Source organism: Pezoporus occidentalis, unplaced genomic scaffold, assembly GCF_034315485.1.
Source record: "Pezoporus occidentalis ecotype Australia unplaced genomic scaffold, CSIRO_AGI_Poc_V1 ctg20, whole genome shotgun sequence".
NCBI lineage: Eukaryota > Metazoa > Chordata > Aves > Psittaciformes > Psittacidae > Pezoporus > Pezoporus occidentalis.
The window spans coordinates 6,075,367-6,096,330 of NW_026913856.1; the positions used below are offsets into that span (position 1 = coordinate 6,075,367).

Consider the following 20,964-nt stretch of genomic DNA (forward strand, 5'->3'; position numbering starts at 1 on the left):
CTCACAGCTTCTTTAGTTGCTATAATATGAGGCTTTACTTAAGCAAAATATTTCAGATTAGTTTAGTGGTGCTTTGCAACTTAATTCTGTACATGGAGCATAGCAGCAGACTATTGGGAGAGAGGAGAAGACAGTTCTTCATGAACCCAGCACATATGTTTTTTATTTATAAGATATGTTAGCCTTTTTGTTTCTCAATCAAAAGGTACAATACCGAGGATTTACACTAGCTAGGAACTCTGAAACCTCAGCATAGGGAATAGTTGCAGTGAACATGATTAACTGGATAAAGGGGAGCTCGATGCAGTGCAATTGAGTATGTCAGTGTTTATTTACTAATTGAAATTGGATAGGCAGAATTAAAAGCCTATGATTAGTAAGGTGTTCTGATATCTTTAAGGACTAACTACTATCTTTTCAAATGAATATGCAGAAGAACACTGGGTTGTTTATCTTGATGAGAAATTATCCTATTACTTCTACGTCATTTCTGCTAAGAAGCAGGAGATGAAATATAAAGACTAGATATTTGAAGAAATTAGTCACTAGGTTTTTTTCTTTCCAGGTTGTCACATTTTAAAATAGAGGTTCAATTGCTCTCACAGTTGTTGAATATCTCAATGGAAAGTACAAAAACAGTTACAGTTTTTGTACAGTTGGATTTTTGTTTGGTAGTAAATGTAAGCATATGGGTAGAGTATTAATGAAGGATACTAGGGAAGAATAAAGTGGAGGGTCATTAATAATGTAACTTGTCAACTGTATTTCTCAGTTCTCTGTATATCTCCGGTGTTATTTTCAGGCGTCACACCTGAATTTTCTCTACATTCATAGAGAAATGCTTAAGAGCTTTCACCCTTGTAATCTGATTCTTATTTAGGAAATGAAAGAGTATGTAAAAAGTAAAATTCTTGTATAATTTCAAACTGTATTATAATGCACTATAGCCTCCCGGGATTCAGTCCCAAACATGAAGCATTTAAATAATTGAAAATTTTTGAATGCTGAGCATGATCAGAACCCCAATCATTTTTTCAAATGAAAGTACTTATAAAAAATTGAAGAGGTTAAATAATTTTGAATTGCTTTATACCGTGTAAGCACAGAACCCCAATCACTTCCAGGCTGAATCACTTATTTAAAAAAAAAATAATCTTTTAGATTTCTTATTCTTTCTGTACGACTGAAAGAGCTTCAATTTGTCAAAATGAACAAAAAAAATCTGATTATGTAAACTTCCAATATATTAAATTAACCCCTATAGCAAATGGTAATGCGTATATCCTGGTGTAGGAATTCTTAGTACCGTCATTATTATATGTAGTTCAGACAAAATAAAATAGAACCCTGCAAATAAAATAGCATAGGCACTAAAATTATTTAGCCTGTGTCTCTGATTAAAAAAAAAAAAAAAGGCATTTTCAGATTCCCCAAATTTGAATTATGTTAGGCCTTATTACCTGCTCAGTCTAGACAGATGTAAAATCATGTCCTTGTATGATTTCTGTCCAGAAATTTTAAACCTCTCTCAACCACTCTAGTGATGATATTAATATTTAGGTATAGGTTGCAAAAGCAAGATGTAAGACAGATTTAGATTATTCACAACCTTTCATGCATTTTGTGCTTGTTACTTCTGTCTGTTGCCTGTCAAATCTCATGTGGAACAGATTATAGATTTGGTAAATACAGATAATTGTAGAGCTAATAAACGTACTGAAAGTGCTGCCTACAATGCTAGGGAAGCTGCGTAGCATATTGTTTCCTAACCACCACAGAAACCTAACTTGATTTAAAATAGGGATTTCAAAAGCAAATGTTAGTATATTGTAGAGATTTCTCAATGGAGTTTGCAGGACACAACCATATTATGTCTCAGGACTGACTGAACTGTCCCTTCACGTAAGAAAAATAAGTCATGTTCTCATGGGTACAGATAACTTTGTGATGATTGTTTCTACAACCAATCAAAAATATTTAACAACCATCTTGCAGTATATTTCCCAGCATCATCATTCCTTGGTGGTCGAAAGAAGTAAATGAACAGTAGGTATTCAATAAGGTGTTACTAAGGCATTCTCAGTACTCATGAGATCTCATCCTCAACATGTCCTGACTTTCTTTAACTTCCAAATACATATGGGTCAATAGCTGTATCTTTTACATGAAAGATTTCACTCAGTTTTTAAATGGCAAGCAATTATGAAAAGAGAGGGCTACAGACCAAGGTCTTGCTTTCATAGTATTTATGTTCTAATTAATTTAGCAGACTGATTTCCATGCCCTCTGCCTTCCCCGCTTTGGCTGCTAAGTGTTGCTCTTTAATAGTTATCATGTTCCTAGCATTAATGGATTTTATTTCTTTGGAAAGGTCATCCTTGTAGTAATGTCAGTGTTAGCACACAGGAGCCTATAAGCTTTAGAGATTTTGCCTTATTGTGCTATGCTCAAAAATGTACAACTACATGCTGTTTTTCCCCCGGTAATGCTTTTTCTAAACTTGGGAGAGTTAGTACAGGTTCTTTTAAGCTTTTGACTCTGTTCTTGCAATTCACTGGAAATACTCCTCAAGCAGCAGCTGACACTGCCAGAAAGACCTGGGTCCTTTATTTATTTATTTTTTAATCCTTTTCTATTTATTTTTGATTGACCATAGGAGCTTGAAAATTACTGCCTGTTGTAATTTTATGCACAAGCCTTTGGTAAAATGAGCAGTGATATAACTTGGGTCATATCAGTTAAATGAATTAAAAATATGTATGGTAACTAGCTTGCTAATAATAAAGTGCAGTCAATACTCTTCTTCAGTAAAAGGAAATAAAATCACTTGAAAACCAGCACTGAACAAGAAAACACAAAAGTGCAAATTTTAATAATTGCCTTTGGAATTGAATTCTAGGCTTAAATAAGATTAAATTATGCTATAAATCCTCTGAATTTATCAAACAATCCTTGTTAAAACAGTTTAAAGATATACATATATTTAAATATGTATGTGCAATACAGAAATACATGTATGTATTCATATATCTTCATTTCATTCAAGTATATTTCTTCCCCCGTTGTAGTTATTTCAAAGTTGATCAGTTATGGTCTTTCTATTTTATTGGAACTTTGATAACTTCTTGCAGCAGCTGATCAGCCATCAAGGTTAACGAGGAATTGCGGTGCTTTATTCTGACAGGCATAAATGGGGAGGGGTGGGGAGGAGCAAAAAAGGACTTCAATGAGATTATAGAGTAATTGTATAGCTCAATGTAACATGCTGATCTATAGAATCGTATTCCTTAAGCAAGCGGACCAGGCAAGTAACAGCTGGTTACTTCCATATTCCTTCCTGGAACTTGTGTTGTATGCATTGTAAAGAAAAGGTAAAATAGGTAATATGTATGTGTGTGGTGTACTTGACCACAAAGGGTAACTGACTGCAGTGACAATTACTTCAGCCTGTACATCTAATAAAGGCTTAAATTGTGGACTATTTATTCACTATGTTTTAAGGTTTCATCCTGAAGTAAAATTTAGCATGTAGGTGAGCATTTTCTAGTTTGTATTGTTTCATACTTTGCTGGTTTCTAAGCTCAGTTCGCTCTCCTATAGGCATGTAGTCTGTACATGATGAAACAATATTTCATCCTCTTCGCTAAAAAGAAATTTCTTTTGCATTTAGTTTACATTCTGAAATTATTTATGTCCATAAACTTTACCAACCAAAACAACAACTGGAATACACCTCTTTTTTTCCTGGAGCTAGTAAATAGGACAAGCAGAAGAAGTACCATATACCGCAAAGGGCCACTTACATGGGGTTTGTTCTGATTTTCTGAGACTCTGTAAGCCTTATCTCTTATTGCTTGATTATGTCTTTCATAATTCCCTCTTGCAACACTTGAAACCACTGGGTAATTTTAGTTATAGTTGCTAGGCTGAGTTGTAAGTGGTAAGTTCTTTCAGTGTTTCATGAAAATGGAAAGTTGATCAGAAGATAATGTGTTGAGATACCTACTGGAAGAAAGATCAAGATAATTAATGAGCCCTGTCCTTACTGAAAGAGAATCCACTTATGAGTTTGTTTTTTTTTAAGCAGAAATCTATAGGAAGCAGGACTTCAGAATTATTTATTTTAACACTGTCATACTACTATTGTTCAATATGATTTGTAGTAAAAAAAAAAAACTATGTAATGGACAGATAACTTTGGGCAAAAAACAGTCTATAGCTTGCTCCACAGAATATCTTGTCCTGTTCTTGTTGAAGTCAAATAAAATTGGTAGACATGTCTGCACTGGGATTCTTGCCTTGTAGCAATTTCCCAATTTTTAAGAGTCTTTGGGTGTTAGGATTGTGTTTCTCCCAATACCCTTGAGGGAACTGAGGGACTTACTTGAAAGCATTCATTTTGGAAGAAAAAAGCCTTGCATTTATGACAGTGTAGGGGAAGGTCAAAAAATGTTCAACAGATGTTTTGAAGCTGAAAACCAGACATTTTCACTTGTCCTTTTATTTTTGAATACTGGGAGTTGGTTCCAGATTTTTTAATGCTTCAAGGTGATAGCACTGTGTATGTGTTTCATACTGAAACTCAAGCTATTCTGTGAAAAATTGTTTTCAGCAAGCTCATTTTCAGTTTTAGCTTACCAGTGCAGAAGACAGATGTTCAGTGTTACACTAAGTTCAGTTCTGTGGTGCAGTAATAATTGCTTTGTACTTTGTGAAATATAAAAAAAGATAGGTGGAAGGTTGCACTTTCTTTGATAATGTTCACACTTTTGGGAAATTAAACATGTATTCTATTCCTTACTGTTTCCAGCCATCCCACTATCTGTTGTAAGAAATATGATTTTAATTTTTTTCTCTAGTGTCTTTTGCAACATCAGTGTTTTCCTGTGTTAAAAAATGACTCTGCCCCATGCAACTGCATGTGAAAGGTTATAAATGTGTTTAAATAATTCTTAAATTTTTCCTTTTTTAAAAGAGAGATCCATACTTTCAGCCATTTAAATGCTTCATGAAGTCATTACAACTGGTAAATAGGATAAACCTGTTTATTTCATTAGCTAATAAATAACTAAAACATTTGGTGTAAGCAGGTCTTTGAAGAGGTTATTGTCTTAATGCAGCTTATGTTTCAGAAATTCCATACCTTGCAGTATAACCAGCTCAGGACTCTGACTTCCAATGTTTCTTTTTTATGCCTCTTTCACCAGTGTGGGAGTGCTTTTGAATGGCTCATTTGCATTACTCTGTGCCCTGTAAAATGAATTTATTATGCAGCTTCTCTAAATAGGCTAACCAGTTGTAATCTCATTCCAGTGGTGAATGGGTTTCAGCAAAATATGATTACTTTTTTCATAACGTCTAAAATAAACAAAAAGCAAACTTGGAGCCCAATCTGTTCTTCTGATTGAGGAGTTGTATTTGTTAAATGGGTTACTAATCACAAATGGTAGGTATTTACTTGCTAAGTAACTGAGTAATTTAAAATATTACTTTGAGCACAAGTAACACATTTTGGTTTCTGTTATTAATCATTCAAATACTTAATGAATCAGGTTGATAGTTATTGCCTGGATTACAAAAATCTGGATGGTATTCATATATGTCTATGTAGATGAAGCAATAAGTTTCTTTTGCACTCTGAGCCATACGGGTGCAAGCCATCTTAAGCCTGGAAGCTCTCCTCTGTCAGTATACCCAGTCTCAGCTAATAAGCTCTACTGAGAGGGAAGGTTAAACTTGAGGTCCATGCTGGAAGATGGGGTCCAGTCACTTATGAGCAGGGTTAGTTCCCATCTGGTCAGAAAGGGCATAGATTTGACAATGCATGAAGGTTTGCATCTGTGTCTGTATTTCATACAGATTAATCCTGACACTGTTTGCTAAAGCAGCTTAACATTGTTGTAGCTAAGTGGAAGTAATACCTCCATTGAAGTCAAATTTTTCAGCTCATGTTGTATGTTAGTTAATTTTGGAATGATTGTGACCCATCAGTATGACAAGACTTTAAAAAGGAAAAGTGGATTTTTAGGAAGCACTAGGCAACATATTTTGGGCTTAGGGAAATATTAGTATCATTACCACACCCTGGAGAATGTTTATCTGGATTTTTTTTCTGCATTTTGCACATGTGCTAACTTAAGCAGGCACAATGAAAGGTTACTGAGATGATCAAAGAAATGTATCCTTACAGAACGAGAATGAAAGAGCTCAGTTTGTCTAGCCTAATAAGTTGAAGATTTAGAGAGGAGAAAGGTTAATTAAGTTATGACACAAGACTTGTACTAGAATAAATGGCTGTAAATTGACCATGAACAAATTTATTCTGGAAGTTACAAAATGACCATCAGATTAAGGATCCAGAGTTGTGGAATGCAGGAAGAATTACTCATGATCAGGACCGAATGATCCAGCTGGGAGACATTAAGTTGTGCCTGCTTATGACACTAGGGGTGGGGTTTACTTTCAGGTCTGTATAAGGCTTTTATGGGTTCCCAAGTCAAGAACTCTAAGCTAGCTCAAGTTTGAATGGGTGGACGATGTATTAGATGCATTAGAGTTTATTAATGAACTTAATTTTATGGTAACCAGATTGCAGTGCAGACTGTGCTGGTCTTGCACCCAACCATACTTTTCGTACTATTCTGTGGGCACTGGCCTTCACACGGTGACCCAGTGACTTCATTCAGGGAGCAGACGTGGCTGGAAGAACAGGAAAAGTGATTGGTTTCCAGGCAGGTGTGTGCCTGGGGAGAGGTGAATCTTCACAACTCTGGCTTCAAACAGCGGTGACAGGGAAGGGCTCCCATATTTTCCAGTACAATTATCATCCTTCGCCCTCAGCAGTGTGGGCTCCAGAGTCATTCTAGGCTCTGAACAGACCCCCAAGTCATTATCTTAGCAACCTGATAGTGCCTCTTCCAGAGGTCTTGAATTTCAGAAGGAAAGTAGCTGTCTGTCCAGATACTAGTGCTGGCAAATTGCTTCTTGAATAGCTTAACAGGATTTCCAGTGTCATTTTTACTGAATATGTGACAAAATTCTTATAGTAAACATACATTCACAAGGAAAGTACTCAAAAAAAGAAAGCTCCTGCTCTAGCCTCACAAAAGATTTTGTCATATTTTGTTTCCACTTAATGGATGCCTACCACAGTCACACCACTTAATGACGGGAAAACTGAATTCATCTGAACCAATAAAGTTATTCTAATCTGCATTTTCATAGCCCACTCTTCAGTACTCCAAGCATGACTTTCACTTTTAGGACAGAGCTATGTGGTAAATGGATAGGTAGGCCCTTTAAAAGAATATTTATCATCCTTGAAGAATCTTAGTGCCAAATCTTAATAGCATTTCTTACAAAAATGACTGGAATTCACTATCAGATGTTGAGGAAGAGCTGTAGAGATTGTGAATACTTTTTTTCTGAACCTCTTTCCTGATAAAAAGGAGAGAGGTTAAAGCCTAAAACAGTTAAAACTTTCCATCGAATATGAAAATAATTGAATAAAAAGTCCTCAAATTGTAGCACCCTGGAAATCAAATTAATGCATTTTGTGTTTTATTTAATTTAGACATTTTGATAGATAAATAATTCAATATAACTTCATGCAATGTTAGAATACCTTAGGTGGTTATGCCAGTCAGAGGATAAGTTATTTAAGGTTTGAGTTTTTTTTCTGTTCCAATTGATGTTAAAGAATACAGAAGACAAGGAGAACTTCAAGTCCAATCTGTATGTGATTTGATGAAACAATTGCCTTAGGACCTGCTGACACTGTAATTGGAGTTTGCATAATACAAAATCAGAACCTTATTTAAAGCAGTGTTCTTTTTATTCTGTTAAGTGTCTGTTTGTTAATTTCATTTAAATAACTCATTTAAATCTTTAGTAAAAACCTAAAATCAGCGAATAGCTCTCACTGACTTCAGTGAAAGCAAGATTTCATCACGTCTCTGTAAATACTTGTGATTGTGTGCTGCTTATTTCTTGTTTTTCTTCTCTGGTGGCTCCCTCCCTATATGTTTTTGTGGGTCTAGTGCTGCAACACCTGAAGATAGAAAAGTTTTAAGATTCAAAGATCTTGATCTCTGTGATAAAAATATTTTGTCATGTGCAATTAAATTGAGTGTTGGCAGTTCTTATTATTTTGAATACTTTTTTTCCTCTCAGTTCTCAGTGTTTTTTACTCACTTCCAAGTAAATGAGTTGAATAAAAAAGAAACCCCAAAACCAAAAAAAACCTACCAAACCAAACACTCTGAACAAAAAACCCCACAGAACCACATAAACCCTTCATTTCTCAAAAAGTGACTCCCAAGTTTTGAAATTTTGAGATTATTGCTGTTACTAAAAATGAGTGTGATTTCTATTTTGACTCTTCTTTTGTGGGGTTTTATGTTGGCTTGTTTACCTTTCAGATTGTTCTCCTGAAGTCAGAGGTACAATGTGGTCCTACAGAATATTACCTTATGGAATGAGATCTGTTTGCACTCATTGTGTGTAAAATTCGTGTCTGGACAGCTGAATTTCACAGGTGTTTGCACCATTTACATCTCTAATTAAATAAAGCCTTGCACAAGGATGAATTTCACACCATAAGAATGTGTGCGGAATGCAGTTAATATCCTGAAGCTTGCACTTTTGTGACAGTTGATCTCATACAGCTAGGACTAATGAAGATGTGAGGGGTTTTTACAATAAAAGGTGGGGAAATTCATTTCCAAAGTGAGGATGCGGCCAACCAAACAACCTGAATGGCATTGCTGCATGTGCAGTGACTGGACAAGTCAAAAAGGACATAGAGATTCTGGAATTGTTTGGAAAGTAACTTCAGAGGCTAACTTTCAGTCACCAGCAGAGGAGCTAGAAGAACCCTGGCTTTTGAGATGCGATAATACTCAAAGGTAGCTAAACATCACAGGATTTATGAATTTCTTCTGCAGTATGGTATAAAATGGCCAGCCTCATTTGCTTTCCAATCCATGTTCAATGTGAGCAGCTTTCAGTGTAAATGTTGAGGTCAGTCAGGGTCACCAGCATGTGTGTGCTGTTTTATTAACTAAGAAAACCCAACGGTGTTCCATAGGATTCATAATTCATCAGAAGCATAGTTCTAGCCCAGTGACCAAACTTGAAGAGACGTTAACTGAACTTGTGACATTTCCTTATAGTGACTGGCAATAAATTCTGAAAGATGAGTGGTCAGGATATTAAAAATGAGACTTTGCTCTGTACATATCTGAAAAGCAGTAGCTTATGCAAGATTTGGTTCTGCTTGTCAGTGAATGTAGGATCTACAGGTCTGGATAGTGAGGACTCCCTGCTTTGCTTTCAGACTTCCGCTCATTTAGATTTTCATGAGTGAGCTAATGATTGCTGCACAATTGTCATTCTTTCAGGAACATTTCTTTTACTAGTGGGTGAAGGATCATTTTGTACTACTTGCTGAGTACTTACCTGACCGGTGAACAATATTGATATATTCTGGATTCTACATACATGATGTTTAAACATTATTTTCAGCATATTTAGCTGATGTCTTTCTTTAGAAAGCTATTGCCCATAAACCCTTTCCTAATAGCCAAAATTATGAAATCTACATACTGCTGAAATTCAGAATATATTCTGCTTTGAACAATGTTCTCTTTGCTTTCAACATGTATCTGCTTTTTTTTTTTCCAAGGTATATTAAAAGACTTTTTTTTCTCCCAAGGTGAAAAAATGAAACAAATTATTTTAATGAGATACATTTACTTCAACAGAAGTAGTTTCTTCATAAGAAAAATAAATTAAAATAATAATTATGCTTTTAAAAGATAATTAATTAAAAACTCTGTGTGATGACAAATTTAACATCTTGCCTGACACATTGAGAAAAAAGAAAGTGCCTGGAATTGCACAAGTAGAATAAAACGTTCCATTTCACAGCAAGGCCAAGCCTGAGTCTTGTAATTATTTCAAAGGGAGTAAAGGTCATTTTCTTTTTGCTACATCTGTATTATGTGAGGCTTCTGTATCAGGCTTACAGAAGCTAACTCATGACCTATTTAGATTGCCCAGATTTCAAAGTCAACTTGTACTGTCACAAATCTGACAAAGTAGACATATTCCCTCTTTAAGTACTCACATACATGATGTCCAAAGCAGGCTTTTTATTTATAGCTCCATAAGACTAGAGTTTGAACTTTAAGATGCCAGTAGCTGGGAGATCAGAACATGATTTGTCTCTTACTTGCTGTGTTAATCCTTTAGGGGAAGAGTTGTTTGTAATTAGATTTCAGCATATATTTCTTGGGCTATTTTTCTGGTGGGAGCTTGTTATATAACTTTGCAGCAGTTTTTGCTTGCGTTTTGAGATCAGAAGAATTTTCCTTCTGCCGTGATTGTATTTTAATGCATATACTTCAGCAACACCATGAGTGAGACAGTACCTTAAAAATGCACCTGTGCACAGAAAGTGTGTGCAGAAAACGCATGTATAGCCATCTTGCTGGGCATGTGACAATTTAAATGAATATAAGGCCATGTACGCTTTTAGGCTTTTTTATGACCAGTAATCAAGCTTTATGAACAATTTTGAGGCTGGGTTCTGAATATTGACATTTGCAGATGGTTCATATTTGAAGACCAAAGGTGACATGTCCATTTTCCATCCCTTACAGAGCTCAGAACTTCCAATAAGTTCAATAATTCCAATCAATAATAATTCCAATAAAGTCAATAATTGAACAAGGGATTAGGCAGTGTGCTTTTAAGCATTTGTAAGAAAGGCAGCAGTTACGTGGCTATATTGAAGTGAATAGTAGTCAAATGTATTGTACTTCGCTTGATGTATTACTTCAAGTCTTCGTCTTCTTTCTTGCTGATCCTTCGAGGGGGCAAGCATGGAGCAGGTCAGGATGGGAGGCAGAGGTGTCTGTACACTGAATTTAGCTACCACCGGCTTAATGAACATGAAATACTCTGCCTGTTTCTCACAGTTTGCTAGCACTTCTAGGCAAGCTCTTATGGCAAAAGTCATTGACATGAAACAAATGATCCAGCAGTTGGTTTCAATAAGAACAACTAATGCAGACCAGGTGGGGTATTGCTGGTTTTGGTTTTTATAAATGGGATCACATAAGACTCATAGTGAGTGAAGTGCATAAAAGGACAGAGCAGATAATGAATTGCTCTGATTTAGCAAATGGACTGTGAGTAGTGGTTAAGAGGGAAACATACAGATGTTAACATTTTGCAGGGTGTCTCTGTAGGATTGGGATCAGCATACCCAAATGATAATGTGGTGGAAATAGACGTGTGGGATGCTGCTATTGGGCTGGGAGAAGTGAGAGTGCGGTTTGTGAGTTGGGAAATGAGAAAGGAGCCTTCAGCATTCACCTGTGTGGTATAGGGAAGAAACTGTCCTCACGCTACAGCTGGAGAGCTTTATTTTTAAAACTGTAATTGTGTTGAGGATGTCTTGAGTAAACAGACCCATCTGTGCAGGGCCACTTGAATTTTAGAGCAAAAGTAATTTGGAACCCCTGTGTTTGACCATTTTTTTCTTGGTTGCTATGTGTGCTTTCTCTACTTGATTTTTCTTTAGCTGTCCGACAAGAAGGGGTTCGCTATAAAGACTTTGAAATCAGAGTGCTCTGTACACCACATGAATGTCAGGATTTTGAAAACATCTTTGGAGGTTCTGAAACAAAAAGTACTTTTGGAAATGCGGTTGCACATATATAGGTTGAAAACCACAGATTTAGCTTTTCCTGCTCTTGAACTTGCCTCTTTATGCCTCTCTCTTTAACCTTTTAAACTTTGTGATTTTTTTTCTTGCTGCTTCTTTCTTGGACGTTCTTACCCCCATGTTCTCACTTAAAAGCTGCCGAGAAAAAAAAACCTTTCAGGTTGTTGTCTCTATTCAGGGACAGAGCACAAACTTTCAGAGACCGAGATTAGCATCGTACCTGTTTCCAACCAATTTTATTTTGCTTTGAATCTTCCTCCTTTGCTGCAGTGTTCCTGTGGTGGTAGGGAACTTTGATCATGTACTAACATTAACACAAACTGCATTCAACTTTAACCTGCAGATCCACCCCTACTATGATTTTTTTCCCCACACACATCTCATTTTCAGTCTTCCCTGGGTGTAAACAAGCCCGTGATTCCAGGTAAAATGGGCAAACTGTGGCTCAGATAGTTAACCCAACAGTTTACATTTGTTATCAAAAAAGTTGTTTTATAGAGGAAACTACTGTGATGTGAATGAATAATTCCTTCTCTAACCTGGTGATTAACTTTCTGAAACTGTTTGCCCATTCTTATCTGTTTAAACTCAAAAGTGCTTAATTTAACATTATTAACAACATTACATCCTATGTTTTCACTAAGATAAATAATATTGTTTATTGGTAATCTGAACTGAACCTTAAAAGATACTATTTTGCAATTTCTGTGCCAGCCCACATACATAAAAGCAAAAACCTCACAAAAATAAATGGTAAGCAAGATCTGAAGGGGAAGTTTTGTAAGGATGGAGACCAATGTTTTCTTTCATAAGCACAAAGCCTAAACCCAGTATCATTCCCAGAAGCCAATATGATGGATGAATGAGTGGATGCTAAACTCCATTTCCTTTTTCTTTTCCCCTTAGGTTCTGCTGCTTGTGTGTGCAGATTTAGAATGTGTCCCTGGATTCCAGCAAAAGGCTTTTTATATTGAAGAACCATTTCAATTCACAGAGGACCAACCAGTTCTGAAACGTAAGTTATTTTCATATGTTATCATTGTGCAGAAATAATAATTTCTTATTTATTGATATCACTCCTGCCATTTATCAGAAAGCTGGTTCTGTACATAAGATTTTGAATATTGCCACAATTCTATCAGGGTTCTCCTGCATTAAACCTATATCTCTACAGAGTTTTGTCCATGTATTAGTGGTGGCAAAATACTATATATAATGCACTAGGATAATATGAATATTGTAACAACTTAGGATCATCTACTTAAAGTAAATTTACACTGAATTTTTTTATAGTCTTTCTTTTAATGTGGAAGTCGGAGCTTTCCTATAAATATTTCACTATTAATTAACCTCTGAAACTCAGAAACTTGTATCTTAAAAGTTTAATTCAAATCTGGTGCAAAACAAAGATTTTACATGAAGTTCAGAGGCTGGATGAAGCTTGTGATCATCAATGACAGCAAATTGTTACTAAATGCATTGTACAACTATTCAGTAATATTTCCAATGACCAGGTGTCACATTATAAAATCCAATCTGGTGCTGTAAACTCAAACCATAAAACTAAAGGAGGTTTAAGATAACACCAGGACTTTTCTTTCAGTCCTGGTCTTAGCTCATTTGAATACTTTGGTGCTACAACTTGTTCTTTCAGTTCTCTTGTGTTGGGACTTTAAGACTGTCAGAATAAGCTAGTACCTTATCCAATCGTCAATGACTTTGAAGACTTAGATACCAAATGCTCTCATTTTTGTAACTTTCAAACACACCAGTATTTTTACACGTGATACCTGTTACTAATAGTTTCTTTCTCATGCTTGGTTGCTTGGTGTTGAAGCAGAAGTTCTTTTAGGTATGCAGCATGAGGCAGTAATGCCTGGCTACATACAATCTGCATACACTATTCAGATTCTACCACATGGTATCATAGCAATATCACTCAAATGCGCACATTTTCCAATTTCAGTTCCCTCTAGGTATTACTGCTATATGTTGGTATATTCTCCCTATTACACATGTTTGGATGAAAGTATAATTTGTAACAAGCTTAACTGGTCAAAACGTCAAAATTAGTTGCCAGGGTCTATCGAAATGGCTTTGTTAAAGTTAAGTTGCTCAGGTGCTAAAATAAACCCTGAGGATAATATTTTTAGTCTAAGCATTTTGATAAATTACTTAGTCTGAGTTGCATTTTCAGAGGAAATTTAGATCATAAGTATTCACAGAGATACAAGATTTGTTGTTCAGTTTGGAAGAGAGATTTCAAATTTCTGATCTCTTTAAGCAATTTTGTTTACTTTGAAATGTTGATTTCAAAGAGTTGATGAGCACATTTTGGCTACTTTGGAACTTTGAGGCTGTAGTGTGGACAGATCTACTACTGATTTTTGCCTGTCCTCCCAGACACCTAAAGGATGACTTGGTTAAGCCAAAGTTGACTGGACTGCTCTCTGGTGACCCAGCAAATGGCACTGACATGAAAGTAGCGCAATAATTAAGATACCATCATTAATGTGAGGAGGAGGGAGGGGCAGATTTAGAAATGCCTGGAAACAATCTTCAGAATCAAATTATTTTAATAAGCAGACACTAGATCTTTCTAATATGTAATGTTTGACAAAGGCAGGCTGTCGATGCATGATCCTGGTTAATTCAATCACTTGTAAACAGTATGTCTTTCATGCAGCAGCATTAAATGTCTTCACAGTTTCTTCATTTTATCTGTCAACAGAATTGATATTTTTAATTGTCTGTTTGAATACACTTTGCATGCTCCTGCATCTTTTTATACCCATTACCTAAGACTGATGTAATTTAGCAGTTGCATTGCAATGTGAGACTTACCAGGGCTGTGTAAATTAACAGAGCGAATATGCAGAGCAGTCCTATAGCAGGGATTATTTTAGTAGTCTTCAATAAGCCAAGGAGCTCCTTAAGTCTGTTTTGAAGTGCAATAAAATGGTCTTTCTTCTTTAAATCTTCAATTAAATGTAGTACATTCTGTACATTTAATTGCTAGTATCTCCCTTGTAATTAAATATAGGGTATGGCTGATTCTTATGTATTTATTACTTTTACATATGCAATGTTAATTATATTTTACGTTTAGTGATGGAAAGAAGAAAAGCCCAAAATGAGGTTACAAAATCTTGTTCTCATTCGTTTCACTTCTTATCAAAACCTACTTCTAAGTTTGTTACTACAACTACCTCAGTACCCAGCCTGTTTTCCTATTTTTTCATTTAGTTTTCCTAATTTGAATTTTTATTTTTTTTTTTCCATCAGACTCCTTTATCTCCTTATAACTTGTGTTCTCTATGACCACAAGCAAAATCAGACATTGCTTTCCTGCTTCTGGTCTCACCATGTCTTTTCCTTCGGAGCAAATTTTTTACACCAGATGTTCTCTTGATGTACTGGGAGAGAATTCAGAGTCATTTTCTGAAAATGCATGGTGATTGTTTTAACAGTGAATCATGGTACTGGATTTTTCTTCCTTATAACATTTTTGGTTTAGACCTAGGACCATCTTTACAATTAACTAGAAAGGATCATAAAGGCTGCTACATTTTTGATAAAGTGGCAGTTGACAGCATTTAATTACAGCTTTTACACCTTTCTGAAACATTTGTGGCCATGAAATGGTTCCCCATCAGAAATCTTGTCGTTGGCAAGGCTGACAGCTCACTGATAGTGACAATGTTCTGTCATGCCAGGCTGATAGAAAGTTCCTAATCAGACTCATCAAAAGTGGAAATGTAATTGTGTTACATTAATCATGTTTATACTTAACATACATAAGTCTTGTCTTTTGGGGGTATTTTTAATTGACAATGAATCAAATAATGCACTTGAAAAATTGAGGCAATTAACATAAAAGCGTTAGGCAACGTGTTGTGCATGCTAAGCTGGGGAATACATTGCTAGTGATTTAAATGTCAAAACAGAGGCAGTTTTGACCCTTACTCAAAGCTTTAATTTGGATGTTAATTAATGGCTGACCTCTTCTGTCTCTTATGTGATAGATTGCATGTTTCAGAGCTCAGGCTGCTTCAAGATCAGGGCTTTGTCTGTCTGCTTTTGGATACTTTTTTATTCTGTGAATTTAACAAAGACTTTTCTATTCAAACACGTTGAAAATCTTTTTTTTTACCCGTACGATGGGAAATATATTTGTCTGCTTATTGTTAATGTTTAAAAGTAGTTCTTCTGTTGTCTAGCCAAGCTGCAGCCTCCAACAAGCTTTCTTTTGTTCAAACTGAATAAAGCCTGTGGAACAATCAGAGAAGACCATTCCTACTATTACAATACCATGTGTGTACATGGATCACAGCTCAAATCACACTCAAGTCAAAACATTTCCTATTGATTCTCAGATGATGTCATGGTAGATTTGGGATTTATCACATCCATGCTTTCCACTGATTACCATGCTATTGACTGTGCCAACAGCCTTTTTCTGTGACTGTTTCATGCTCTCAATATCATTGCTGTTACTCTCCTGTTTATTCTGATCCATACACTTGATTCATACACTTTTGATCTCACACACTTGGTATATCTTCCCCCCTTCACTACTTCACCTTGTGTAAAGCCAGTGTGGCAGCCACATTCACCATATTACAATATGCAAAGCCCTCTACAGAATTTTAACATGAGGTTTCACATATAAACACATATTCAGCACTGAGTCTTAACTCTCAGTGCTGAAGACTGCAGATTTAGGGTGATTGGAACTACAGTTGGTAGTTGCAGCTTGCAAAAGAACATGTTGAAGTGAGGTGAGGTTTTTGAATTAGTGATTTCTTGCTGGGAAAACTGTTTAAAATGACCAGATAGTAGCTAGATAGCTATGGCTTTTCACCTATTAAGGTGTACATAACTACAGCTCATCCTTGTTGAAACATAATTATGGCTTTTCAAATTAAAGTAGTCTTTAATGCATATTCAATTCTACAAACATCTTAAAATTACTTTCATTTCACATAAATCACTATGCTAAGAAATGTTCTTTAGAAAACGCTGAAAAATTACTTGGTTTCTGTGTTTGGCATGTGGTAGCAGGTTCTACAGAAATGTCTCAACTTCTCTACCCAGATAGCTGAATGCTTTTTATACTCTATATCTTAATATGCATATATCCATGTAGAGAACTTGAATAGCAGAGCTTCAGTTCTGACACTTATATACATGATTAAGACTAGGCATCTGGGACTCTTATGCCATGTGGACAGAAATATTGGTCAGGATTTGAAGCCAGACCTTAGGGATAACTCTTAATCACATTGCTCTCATTTAAATGGCTGTAGGAAGCCAAACTCATGTTACTAAAATTCCAGGAAATACCTGGAGGCATGCAAAATGGTTGTAAAATTTTTGAAGTAAATTTTGGAAGTGGCATATCGGGAACTTTACATGTTCATGGAGGCAGAGTGAGAAGGATCTTCAAAGAAAAGATCCTTCTGCTCTTAAGTATTCAAGGTATTGCTTCTTAGTTGAAGTTTGATATCTAACTCTTACATAGAGGGAGAAAGTTGCTTGCTTACATATTGCAAATGTGTTGTGACTACGTAATATGGAACATCTTACACGTGTCTCTGAGCAGGTGTACGCAGATGGATGTTGCAACATAACAGAATATTATATCATCTGTTAAACCGATTTCACACATGATTAAAGGAAAACAAACCAGGAAAAATTTGTGGTTGAGTGCCAGGTGGTCAGACAGTTGCTTTCCAAACAGTGTGTGTCAGTTTATTAACAGGACCTGAGGGGAAATGAGTTAAAAATAGACTGTTTGATTTTTATGCATATGCATTTTATTAAAGTAGTTTTGGAAAAGGTAGGGCATTACAATGAACAATTGGAAAGAACTGTTTAGTCTCTGAAAAACATCTTCGGGCCTAAGTCAGAATCTCTCAGGGATGTAGTCAGCCCTTGTAGAGTAATGGAGGAAAAGCCATATGAGTTGGTGAAACCTCCTTCTGACACTATAATTCCAAGGTGGAGGAAAGAAAGACCTAAACTCTGGAAGTGCCTTGTCTCTGCTGTTAAGAAAAGCCATGTAACGCTGGTTTAAAAACAAAAAGTAGGTGAGGATATTTGGGGTGACAGTGAACGCTGTGTTAAAGGGTTAGTCTGGATTTAGGAAGACAAAAGTAGCAGAGATCTGATTTGTTTCTGGAGACTTTCCAAGAGCCATAATATTTTGCAGATAATAGGTTTTTGAAATATGTATAGGCTTTGGTTGGCTGAAGCACGCCAGCTGTTCTTCTAATAGTCTAAATCAATGACCAACTGGTCAGTATTAGTAGGATGGGTCTCTTGCTCAGTGCAGTGCAAACCCTGTATTAATGATGTTCTCAGGTGTTTCCGTGGAAAACTCTGTTTCCAGCTGGCAATTCCAAAACAAAAAATCAGATTAAGCTATTACTCCTTAACTGATTAACAACGGAGGTGAAGAGGCAGCCTCTTTCTCTGCAGGTGTATGGATATGTTGGAAGGCTGTAGGAAGATGTGTGTTGTTTAGCTTTGTCACACTCATCAAGCAAATAGTCTGACACTCTTATGGCTGACAAAATTGAATAGGGTCATCTTTCTGAGGAAACTAGGGGTAGGGGCATATGACTTCTGGTTTTAGTTTAGAGCTGGGGTCATGCTGAAGAAGCTTCAACATCAGCCCAGCCTTGTCAGGAGGAAGCTGTTGTTCATATCTGACAAACAGATGCACTACAGATTACTAAATGCTGAGATGTTAATGCATTTCTGTAGTACCTATCTTTGTATTTCACAGACTGCTTTTCTGACTGAACTTTTAATTTGAGGATTTCAGGAAAACACCATTTGAAAGAATCATGGCTAGCTAAAGTTCTCCATTACATTTCAAAGTGCAGTGCAGACATTTAGCATGAATTAATGGGAGTACGTGAGGTTAAATCTTCCTTTAAACATAGAATCTCATTTAAGTTAATGATATCTTAAAGCATGCAAGTATTCTTGAAAATAAATGTAGATGTAGTTCATAATTAATTCCTAGCTTTTAGGTTTTCTCTCTGCTAATCCAAATCAAATTATAACTTTTCTAATGTAATTATGCTTATGCTTCAACTTGCAGATTTTCTTTCCCTTTGCTTATTTAAAGCAGTTTTCCCTGGGCAGAGTGATCTGTATGCATCAGCTATGGTATGCTTTAATGGACACATATCCTTTTTACATAGCTTTTTTCGTGGCGTGTGATCTTTCAGTCTTGCTTTGGGAATAAATAATGCCAGTAGTAAACTCGTGAAGTCATTCAGAAATTTATTAGATTAGTGTTTTTTTTTTTTCTAGCTGGAGGCTAGTGTTCTTGGTTTTGTCTTATGTCTCTGTTCAGCTCATCCATCCAAATTCTTTCCTCTAGTAAAGCTAAAGAAGAAATTTTTTATGGATTGATTCTAAAAAGACTGGTCATTTCAGAACAACTGTGCATATTAGTATGCCTTGTACCTCCTGCTTCTTCTTGGTTAGACAAGTGTAACAGTAGATAGTGGAGGAAGTGCATGTCATGTTCTGTGATATGAATACTAACTAAAATGTTCATGTTTTTTTTTAACCCCTGAAAAAAAAGACAACAAACCTGGTGGGTGGTAGGATTTGCTGAAATAAGAAATTGCCTAAACAAAGCCTGCCTGGAAGGGATTACCTTTAACAAAAATCTGAAGTTTCTGTACCAAGTAATTATTTTTAAACATCATGAAAATAAAATTGGGAGCCCTGGAAAGGCCTAAAACATGATTTCTATAGCAATCTGGGATGTTGTTTTTCAGAAAGAAACTCCACTTTCAGTGCTAGCTTTGATTTGTTTCCTTTCTTTAAAGAAAAAGTTAAAAATGAAAATCAGTGCAACCTTCTCTCTCTTGGCTGTAGAGAGAACTGAAGCAGAACTGAAGGGCCATTAAAGAAGGCAGCAAAGTAGAGGCAACACTGGAGCAGCTTACAGGTAGCTGATAGTGAAAGAGAAGCTCAGTGCTGAAGCTGTAGCTAGCATTTGAATATCTTTTGACACTTTCAAAACACTTGCTGGCAATTACCAGGACTTAAATGCAGCTTAGACTAAAGGGCAAACTGCAGATCCCTCAGCTGCAGTGTGAATGCCTTGGCTAGACCTAGGTTTATGTGTGAACTGAATCGTCCTGTCTCAGAATTTCTACCAAAATACTGAAAAGCAGGTTGTAGAAAATGGGTGCATTTTTAAGTTTATTTACACTATATAGTATAACTAGAACATATTTATATACTCTACCAGGCATTCTGATGAGAAACATTGTGTAAAATGTGTTCAGGCATGTGGGTTTTGTTTACCACCTTTTGTGTAGCTGTGAACTCATGGCAAGAGAAACTGCTCTGGTTTGCTAGAAAACCAAATTGCCTGATTACAAATAGGATTCCTGCAGACTTTATTTCATCTGAAATTTTAATTACAGTGCCAGCTCTCAACTCCTACAATAAAACAGTAGGGAGACCAATATAATTTGACCTTTATAAAACATTAACACCAACCTATACAAAAATATAACTTCAGCTTTAAAGAACAAATACACTGGGAGGCAGAATTCAAAGAATTATGAAAATACTGTGTGTAATATTTTTACTTGTGGAGAAAATATAAAAATAGTGTGGACATCAAAGTGATGGTATGTTTGGTTCCCTGTAGCCATCTTCTCATACAAAAATGCTACACAGTGGGCAGAAGAGTCTTTTCATGGTTTTATCATGCATTGGGGAAAGTGGTCCTACTGTGAGACTTAGAATAAAGGATACCATACAAACCATGTGGGAAATGTTGATTTACAAAAAAACAAACAAAGCTTTTTTCTTTCCCTCGAAGAGCCAATTCAGGAATCTTCAGGGGTCCACTTGTTCCATCTCAATATCTTCTTGTCTCTTCTCCCTTGCTATATTCCCTGGAGGGTGAAGTATTCATGGCTGCCAGCTGTTGAGAATTGCACCCTGGGCCAAGCGCTCCTTTCTCCTGGAGAGTCACATAAGGAGATGGGGCTGAAGAGGAACAAGGAGAGTGTAGGACAGTCCTATGCCTATGTTGCACAGCAGTGTCAATGCAACAGCACTATTGGAACATGAAACGGTCAAGGGTATAAGCTCCCAGACATAATAAGCACCATAAACAGTCACAAATATGAACACATTTCGGGTTAACTTTGGCTAAAATAATCTTCAAGTTGTGGTGTGGC

At 36.1% G+C, this 20,964-nt stretch overlaps 1 protein-coding gene across 3 annotated transcripts in view; it reads left to right on the plus strand.

Moving 5' to 3' along the window:
• The window catches only part of CDH13 (cadherin 13), a 523,969-nt gene that overhangs the window by 77,078 nt on the left and 425,927 nt on the right, over positions 1-20,964 (plus strand). For all 3 annotated transcript variants that reach the window (XM_062618325.1, XM_062618323.1, XM_062618324.1), the window contains exon 2: positions 12,641-12,749. In XM_062618325.1, coding sequence (XP_062474309.1) covers positions 12,641-12,749 — 109 coding nt within the window. The remainder of the gene's footprint in view (positions 1-12,640; positions 12,750-20,964) is intronic.